Genomic DNA, 10,505 nt, shown 5'->3' with positions numbered 1-10,505 from the left:
AAAATTCACTGCAAACAGTTCTACTCCAAATTGCACATAAAGTGCTGCTCATGTGTATTATCATATGGGAAGGAATCTCATCCTTCAGTTTCGAAAACTATATAATTTTAATTGTATTACCGGAGCTTGCATGTGGCCTTCATTTTTAATTAAACTGGTACAAAACAGTGTTAATTAGGGGCAAACACTTGGTGCGGGTATTACTGTCTAATGACAGCATCTAGTTTTATTTTTTTTTATCCAAAGGTTTTGGTGTGGAGTTCAAATGTCTCATACATGCATGTATAATGCTAATGCACAAAGTTTGTTCATAAGCCTGTAAAGGTGATGCAAAACCTCTCTTATTTTCATTTTAATGTTTTACACGTTCATTTTATGTCTAAAACTAAAATTTTACTTCAACATTTAAAATAAATAAATTCTGTAACTCCCATATAACTCAATGAATGACACTCAGATTGTTGGTTGCCTATTAAAAATGCTTCGTGGAAGCATTGTTAAATTTAAAGTCGGAAAAAAAAATTTTGGACCAAAATCGTGATCATCGACCCTTAATGAAAAACATAAAGTAGGAATTTAAAATCGTTATCGATATGTTTAGAAGGAGATTACAGCGACCTGTTTATTCATGTTTATTTTGAACAAACATTCTTACTTCTAAATATCGCCAACAATTATTTAAATCCACATTCGCCCGCAAAAGGTGCTCATTCAGGAAACGAAAGCCGAAGACGAACATCAAAATGATTTCCTGGACTGAGAGTCAACTATTGAAAATATTTATTTTTATAGTACTGATTGCATGGTTAAATCAAATTTCTTACGTAGATGGTAAGTAAAGTCCATTTAATAATCATAATTTTAAACCTTAATTCGCTTTAATCAATGATATAAGTTATTATGTGTAGCTTCTTTTGCAATTTGCATTTTTTGCAACAGTTACTGTGTTGATTTCAATGTTAACAAGCATATTAACATATTCTTAATCACGTACTGTTAGAAAAACAACTTATGAAAGAAGCATAATTAAGAAACTGCTGCTACGATTGTAATGGTTTCATTAAATTCGGGTAAAATTTAAAGATATATGACTCAACTATGATTTTAAATTACATGACTCAAAATGACGTCATTACATAAAAATTAAATTTGCTTTGCTTTGGTCCAAACACATACCGGTATATTTCATTTTCTTCTGCTTAAATGCCATTTAACATACCTCCGTTTTTAGTCCCCTACCAGTTTCACCGGAGGTTACTTTAGCTTTCCTTTGCGTCCGTCAGTCTATCCATCTTCAGTTTTCCACACTTTTTTTCTTTTTGCGTTTGAGGAATAATATGAAACTTGCTGGACAGCTTCAAAATGTCAAACAACAGATAAGTTTACACTTTTGTTGAGTCTGATTGACATGTTTTTAAGTAAACTAATTTTTTAAATATTCCAAATTTTTAATGTTCGCAATCGCTGTGTATCGAATAAACGAGGCCAATATGTGGTGAGTTATAATATCGTGCTTTACTTGTATCATTACTTTTATCATTTCTTTCAAACAAATAAGTTCTGTAAAATAGTGTCAAGCATTGTGTTTTAAATTCAATCGGCATGGTTTTTGTACCATTGCAATCGGGTTTATTACCGGCTTGGACTGTTTAACTTTGTAGTTTGATTACTAATACATGTAATAATTAGTGATAATACAAAATGATAGGAAACGTGTATTGCTTATGCAATGCTCCATGAATGCTTGTTAGTCCCCTACCGGTTTCACCGGAGGGGACTATAGCTTTCCTCTGCGTCCGTCAGTCCGTCCGTCCGTCTGTCTGTCCGTCCGTCAGTCCGTCTGTCTGTCCATCTTCAGTTTTCCACACTTTTTTTCTTTATGCATTTGAGGAATAATATGAAACATGCTGAACAGCTTCAAAATGTCAAACTACAGATCAAGTTTACACTTTTGTAGCGTCTGATTGACATATTTTCGAGAAAATTAATTTTTTATATTCCAATTTATTAATGTTCGGGTTCGTTATCGGGTTCGGTGTGTAACTGAATAAACGAGGTCAGTATGTAGTCAGTAATAATATCGTGCGTTACTTGTACCATTCCTTTTCCTGTTCCATTCCTTTTATCATTTCTAACAAATAAATAAATTCTATAAAATAGTTTCAAGCATTGTGTTGTAAATTTAATCGGAAGGTTTTTTTTGTATTATTATTACAATCGGGTTCGTTGTCGGGTTGGGCTGTTTAACTGTTTGGTTTGATTCGGGGTACAGAAGACGGTAAGAAATGATACTGTGCATAACAGTGCATTGTTTTCACAAATTTTTACCAGCGAATACAGAATAGACTTGGCGAAATTACAGGAGATGAAATAAAGAGTATTATTTTACCTATTTCGTATTTAATTTCTATATCAACTATATAGTTTTAATTTCCTCTGTTCTTTTATCTCTGATTAAAGCATGACATCTCGTTTACAATAGCTCTGAAATAGTTGTATGCTTGGAAGCTTTCATAGAATAATACAAACCGGTAGGGGACGTAAATTGCTTATGCAATACTCTCAGAATGCTTGTTAAAGCTGACATGAATTCATAAATGCATTTAGTCGCCATATTAGTTTCGATCTCTGTATCTTTTTGAAAACCCCGGCGGCACTAAATTCAACCCCATAGCTAAATGATAATAAATCCAAGAAAGTAACAACGTAACATCGACTCGTTTCCATCAGTTTCAACAAAAACGCTCCGTTTCTAAAATCCCATCTTCGCTAGCCAAGGGTTTTCGGTCCACTTTGCTCCCCATAAACCCTTGGCGGATTTCATTGCGAAAACTCAGTGACGAGCTCCGTTTTATGATTGGCTGCAGTTGCGAGTAGCCGATCTAATCGCAGTGCTTGTAAATATAAACTTTAAGAGAAAACACATGTGTTATCTTTGGTAAATCATTCGGTGCTTTTAACAAATTGCGACACAAGTTCTCGAGTAAAGTGCCTCGCCAACTATGGTCTAACCAGATCGCTTAAAAAAACTATATATTTGACTGGGATTGAACATAGTTCTACAAACTTGTCAAGGCTCGAGTGATAGCATGGGAAGTAAACATGGCGAATGTAGAAGCTGCCATCCCGTTAGTATATACGTTCCTGCTTATGGTTATTGCTTTTAAAGGTTTAATGAGATTTATTTTATTTAATTTCTTTAGTTCACAATATTTACGACAACGATACCTGGTTTTATGACATGAAAGCTTTGATATAAATCGCGACTTTTTCACTCCTGGTACAGGTCCATACAAAACACTATGAATAAAACATTCCATGCTTTCCCTAGTTTATAACTTAATTCGTATTTAATAGCATCGTTAATTATGTTCCGATATTCGGTAGTCAACATGTTTTCAAGTTGTATTAATGCCGTAGAGTGTATATAACCCGTTGTTTAATTCGATCAAAATGTAAATATGCAAGGGGCGCAACTCAAGTTGCTCGCTAGATAGCGCCACCACATCACCGAGTTTTCGCAATGAAATCCGCCAAGGGTTTATGGGGAGCAAAGTGGACCGAAAACCCTTGGCAAGCGAAGATGTTAAAATCCATGCGTTCATTGACATTGCTCGATCTGCCACCTCCGTGTGTGGTTGCGCATGTGCAATGTTATAACATAAAAGGAAAACAGTCTACAAGTATCGAGGATTTTTAAATTATATGTGCCTGGATTTTAGTCTGTCTTGTTTCGACGTTCCTTGGATATTCCTTGTCAGTGCAGTGGTTGTCATATTATTTTTGTTCAAAACGCGTTTCTTCTCGTCTTTTCGTTCAAGGTAACGTGTTCGGCATCTTCGCTCGCTACCTCATCGACCTTGTCGTTGGCTGGGCAAGCTCTGGGTTTTTTCTCTTAGCATGCCAAATTGCTCGGAATGTAAATACAAAACAAAAATATATCTGGTTATGAAATAGAAAGAATGCATCAATACGCCAGAAATTACGTGTAGACCGATGGACATGCTGCTGTCTGCACGCGGGTGAATCTTATTCCAATCCCAACAAATCGACAAGAATAAACGGTCATCGGATTATTTTGTTTATCTAATTACCGTTTCAACAATCTTATTTTACACCACAAATTACTTGAACAGTAGTATCTTGACAAATTAAGGGCCGAAATACAGATTTATGAAGCGAAAATTCACAGCTTACCTTGTGAATTTTTTCGAGAAGACTGACGAACTTGCGTATGACGTCACATATTTGGTTGAGGTTACTAATATCCGAAAAGACAAAGTGCCTGAGGACACTGATAATACTAAATTCAAGGCAAGACCCATTTGAATCTTGAAATAAGCTTATTGGCCCTTCGATAAATGAATTTAACCCTGAGTGGTTAAATCCTATTATTAAATGGATAAAATTCGGCTATGATATGCAATTGACAATATAAAACCAAACACAAGAAAGAAATTTCACTTTTGTAAAGCGTATCGTAGAGGAGTGGTTTTAGAAGTTTAATTTTTAACTGGGTTTTGCAAAGAAAAATCCGGTTATTGAAATAGTGAAAATGGCGGGTGGGCGGCTGCCAAAATGGATACCCGTAATGTACGGATAACTTCTCCCACAGTTTTCAAGATATAAAGTTTTTATTCAGATCAAATGTACATATATCAAAGGAGTGCATATTGCTAGGATTTTGATTTCTGATATTTTATGAATAAACTAATAGCTTTCGAACTATGTCATTTTTGGCAAAATAGTGCACATAGGGTACCCCTATTGTACGGAATACCCCTCATACAGTTATCAAGATAGACAACTATTCTTTTGCAGATCAGTTGAACATATATCAGAAGTGTGCATTTTGCTAGAATCTTTTTTTAAATAGACGACAAAAGGATGAAAATATTCGCGCAATACACTTAATATTTTTATTACAACGTCTTTTAAACAGAAATTAGACTTACATATCATTAGTGATCTAATTTTGGCATCCAAAGATGCTTTAGTCATATTTTTCTCTGCATAAACTTTAATAAAATTCCAAGCTCGTGTTTCCATGCATTTAAGACTTTTGATGTGTGATCAAGCATGGTTAGAAAGTTGTTGACACGCTGTTCTCAAGTTGAATCAATCTTACTTATCTGTATACATGAAAGCACCGTTTAAGAGTCCTTTTGTTGATGGTTTGTAGTCTAGGTAAAAGGATTGTCCAAGTTATTGTTACAAAAGGCTACTTGATATATTTTGATCTATCGACATATCCCATTGATCACATACAAACATCGACAAAAATCAATGGGCTAATTTTCGCAAATTTTTGGGGTCAAATTATAGGTTTTAACAAAAAACACTAAAAACTAAAAAAGTTCAAGTTGGTCTTCTCCCCATTACAAATATGTCAAATAATGCATTTCCTATCAAAATGATTCATGTTGCGAGGGGATGTTCCACTTAGCGGTGCCTTTGTTATAATAAAATAGACAATATAAGAAGGTTTTCAGAAATTAACACTTAAAGGTAAAAAAAATTGTCCTTTGCAACAAAATTAATCAAAATCAATAAACAACTGAAAATAAATCATAAATAATTGGTGGTCAATGTATACCCATACTCATTTTAAAAATGCTCATACACAGTATACTGCAACACAATACTACAATAATCTTTACTTTTATGTAACATCCAAATTTCATGTGAAATAAATACTTCTTAATGAAAAAACTGAGTCTTGAATTGTACGCTGTTTTCATGTAAGTAAGCAATTCAATATCTATGAAAAAAAAAACCTGTGGCGTTCAACTGAAAGAACATTATTACATCATTGAATTTAATGAATTAAATAAACGACGCATAGGGGTAAGGTGATTGTCTCCTTTTAGTTTAAAAAATATAAGTGACAACCAAATTCAAAGTTTGTTTTAGGTCACCTGAGTAAACTCAGGTGACCAATTGCTATCCGTTTTCGTCCGTCGTCGTGCGTTAACATTTTACTTTTTGAACTTTTTCTCAAAAACTACAAGGGTGATTGTGACCATTTTGGTGTAAGGCATCTCTATGGTAAGAGGAATCTACATTGCGAAATTCATGGCTCTACCACCCCCGGGGCGCCACATGTGGGGCCAAATATGCAAAAAAAACCCAAAATTTCGAAAATCTTCTTCTCTACTCCAACACATGCGAGGAAAAAACTGGTTGCATAGTTATGTTCATGAAGCCCTCTACCAAAATTTTGAAATTCATGGCCCCTGTGTCAGGGGTTCTGGCTCTAAAGTGGGGCCAAAATGGCCATATAGTAAAAATGTATGAAATATTAGAAAATCTTCCACTCTAATCCCATGTATATTTGTTAAAAACTAAATGCACGATTATGATGTCCATGAGGCTCCCAACTAAAATATGAAATTCATGACCCCTGGGTCAGGAATTCAGGCTCTAGGGTGGGGCCAATATGGCCATATAATAAAAATGTATTAAATCTTAGAAAATCATCTTCTCTACTCCCATTTATATTTGTTAAAAACTAAATGACTGGTTATTTTGTCCATGAAGCACTCTACCAAAACTGTGAAATTCATGACCCCTTTGTTAGGGGTTTAGGCTCTAGGGTGGCCCAATATGGTCATATAGTAAACATGTTTCAGATCTTAAATTTTTTTTTTTCTTCTCCCACACATCTGGGCAAAAAACTGAATACATGGTTATGATGTTTAAAAATGTTCCTCTCCATTTTCACGCATCTGTATAAAAACTGACTTATACCGAGCGCAGCGAGAGGCGGGCGAAGCCTGCCTCGCGAAGCGAGGATTAATGGTAACACGTATATATAAGAAAATCAGTGAAAAATGAATGTTGAATCAGGGGTACTAAGGCCAAAAAAAAATTCTTCCAGCCCTGGGCGCCGCCATATTGGCAGCCATTTTGTTTTTAAAAAGTTAGTTCGATCATTGATTGACAGGTACTTTTCGATGTTTATTGCCCCTAAACTCGCTTTAATAGGTTCCAGTGTTTCAATAGAAGTGAATTTGAATTAAAAGAAATTAAAAAGGAAACCAGAGAAGTTTCAATATTGCTTCAATCAAGAAACACGACTTGTTCTATGTATGTCTTATCAAATTATCAGATTGAAAATAAAAACATAAACGTCAAGGAACTGATCTTTTAGATACTGAACAAAGTATGCAATTTTATTACAGCGGCATTCATATGAATAAAATTGATGAACAATAAAAGAAGAAATAAAAAAAATTCGGAATCACGTAACTGTCTTCGGCTATTTCCGAAGACAAAACTTGGACGTTTTACGTCTGAAATATGACGTCATAATGTAGACGGAGCACGCGACGTTTAGTTTAACTTTGACGAATGGAATGAGTAGGCAACTATGCAGGCGGATCCTACTGTGTGCGTTTTAAATATATTTTATCATACATAAATCAACCTGCACTGTGTTAAATCTGCGCTCGGTCCAACGGTCACACCGTTCACATATTAATTATGTTTACCGGGAAGTCCTCTACTGAAAATTTAATTTTCATGTCCCCTAGAGTATGGGTTGGTTTGACTCGAAGGCAGGGCCAAAATGGATGAATAGGTGTTACTGCATTTAATGTTATAAAATTATCTTCTTTACTACCTCACACCTGAAAGGAAAACTGAATTCATGATTTTGTAGACCAGATCTTTAAGTTTTTCGCCAAAATGATAGGTTTTCCAGTTCTTTGTGAGAGATTTCAGGCAGGGAGGTGGTCGTCATTACAAATTTATAATTTTTTCTACTCCAGAAGGAAACCTAATTAATTAAATGCATATATGAGACTCCTCGACAAATTTATGTTTGGGTTATATGCTACTCAGGTGACCGTTAAGGCCAACTGGCCTCTTGTTTTTTTCCTAAGACAGAAAAAGTTCAGCAGCTTCTACAAAACTTCTTTGCTTAAGATTTTGACAGCATTAATAAGTCTTGCCAAGATAAAAAAAAAAACACGTTGCTCATTGATCATAATTGAAACTAGTAGTAATACCGAGCGCAGCGAGAGGCGGGCGAAGCCCGCCTCGCGAAGCGAGGATTAATGGTGACACGTATATAAAAGAAAATCAGTGAAAAATGAAAGTTGAATCAGGGGTACTAAGGCCAAAAAAAATTTCTTCCAGCCCTGGGCGCCGCCATATTGGCAGCCATTTTGTTTTAAAAAAGTTAGTTCGATCATTAATTGACTGGTACTTACCGATGTGTATTGCCCCTAAACTCGATTAAATAAGTTCCAGTGTTTCAATAGAAGGTAATTTGAATTAAAGGAAATTAAAAAGGAAACCAGATAAGTTTCAATAGTGCTTCAATCAAGAAACACGACTTGTTCTATGTATGTCTTGTCAAATTATCAGATGGAAAATAAAAACATTAACGTCCAGGAACAGATCTTTTAGATACTGAATAAAGTATTCAATTTTAATACAGCGGCATATTCATATGAATTTAATTGATAAACAATGAAAGAGGAAATAAAAAAAAATCGGAATCACGTAACTCTCTCGGCTATTTCCGAAGACAAAACTTGAACGTTTTACGTCTGAAATATGACGTCATAATGTAGACTGAGCACGCGACGTTTAGTTTAACTTTGGCTTATGATTTGAGTAGGCAACCAGGCGGATCATACGGTGTGCGTTTCAAATAAATTCTACAAAAATCAAACTGCACTGTGTTGAATCTGCGCTCGGTCAAACGGTCACACCGTTTACATATTATTTAAGATCTTCATCTCATTTCTAATTTTCTCTATGCTATTATCCATTGCAATGAGTTTGGCGGATCGAACTTATCACGGTTCTGCCGCTGGTAACGTAACTGGATCTCTATTACTTGGACTGATTTTTTTTAGAATATTCTCGAAAGTACCAACAAACGACAAACTATCAATATTTGGTATCAATCAATGACGTCTTTGAAAAACATGAACTCACTGGCGTCTTAAAGAAGATTGTTAAGAAACAACATGTTAACTTTCGTAATTGTTTCATATAATATATATATATATATATATATATTTGCCCAAACTTGTTTCATAGCTGTATACAAATGAAAAGAAATTTATGACTGGTATTTTTGAAACATTTAAATTTTCACGGGAAATACTTGTTGATAAAAACAAAATTACATCATTGACAGTCTTCTCTAAAAAAAGTCAGTATATCGAAAGAATAATTGTCGTGTTATACTCAAACCCAGTATACCTAGACATGCATGATTGCAATTCGATAAAGAAGAGCAAAACATAATTGAATTGGTCACTTCATAAAACTTTCCAGCGTTTAAGGACATTCTGCCTATTTAAAAACGTCAATGACGATTATTGATTTTTTGAAATAAAATTGATTTCTTTTAAATATATCAAGTTAATGTTGCTATTTCAAACGATATTTCCAACTAAGTTAAAGGGAGACGTTAGGGCTGTAAGTTAATCAAAAATCCCACTCTTAATAACAAAACACAATAGGAACCCTTAAGAATTGTTGAACAATTATGATTTAATCAATTGTCAAAATATTAATGGACGTGTTGAAACTCGGTATTAAGTGGTAGTACGTGAATGCTTAATTACGTTGTGAACTCTATTTTGTCTGGATTTGAGGGAAATACTAAAGTTGATCGGCTAGCTGATCGAGTGTTGTCTTCCTTTATATCCATGTACTATTGTTTTCAGTAATTCTTCGCTAAAACACCGAGTCATTTACATTATGCTTTGTCAATAATTGTTATAGAAAGAATAATGAATAAAAAATTATTCAACAAAATAAACAAATATAAAAGAGTTTTAGCAGATTAAATGGAGTTGTTCCTACTTAGTATTCATAGCATGTTTATCTACCAAACTTAACATCTGCCTGCCTTTTTGTGAATATAAGATATCGTTTAATTTATCACGGATAAATAGAAATCAGATGACTGTAAGACACGATTGTTCATGTTTTTTAAAAGTATTTAAAAGTAGTAAACACATGTATATTATACCTGTCGGAGAAGAAGTTCCTTTAAATTTTGAAAACATGCAGATTTGAATCGACGTCTAAAAAGAAACCCAGGCTGATAACAATTTCAAATGTGAAATGCATCACTGACCAAAAGAAAAAAGCAGATACATCAGAAACAAATATTCCCATTTACACAATAAATGCTCTTGAAATTGATTATTAAGGCATAAAAATATTGTTTTTTCAGCTGTTGATCTTTGTTTTCAATTACAGTTTTAATAAATGGGGTATTTCGTCAAAGTTGATAAAACCTAATTTCCCCCAAAGCTTAAATTGCAATAGTGAAAGTAGGCTTGTCGTTTATATTGAACTATGTTTTTAATACGTATTGTAAAGTTAGACCGAAACTAAATGATTTACATTTTTAAAAAAACCTTTTAATAATTGACTTCTTTTTCGTTAATTAATCTATATTGAGAGATCCAAAATGCAAAATTTAAATAATCTCGAAATTTTAAATAAGAGATCACATAGACTTATCTTGC

General features: G+C 34.0%; 1 protein-coding gene across 1 annotated transcript in view; it reads left to right on the top strand.

Annotated features, from left to right (window-relative positions):
* The first annotated feature begins 702 nt into the window (after positions 1 to 702).
* The window catches only part of LOC128177012 (hemicentin-1-like), a 57,341-nt gene continuing 47,538 nt past the window's right edge, over positions 703 to 10,505 (top strand). The window contains exon 1 of the mRNA XM_052843524.1: positions 703 to 831. Within this exon, the coding sequence (XP_052699484.1) occupies positions 744 to 831 (88 nt within the window). The 5' untranslated portion in view covers positions 703 to 743. The remainder of the gene's footprint in view (positions 832 to 10,505) is intronic.

The sequence above is a fragment of the Crassostrea angulata genome, chromosome 1 (genome assembly GCF_025612915.1).
Source record: "Crassostrea angulata isolate pt1a10 chromosome 1, ASM2561291v2, whole genome shotgun sequence".
NCBI classification, from domain to species: Eukaryota; Metazoa; Mollusca; class Bivalvia; order Ostreida; family Ostreidae; genus Magallana; species Magallana angulata.
This window is presented reverse-complemented; position numbering and strand designations above follow the sequence as displayed.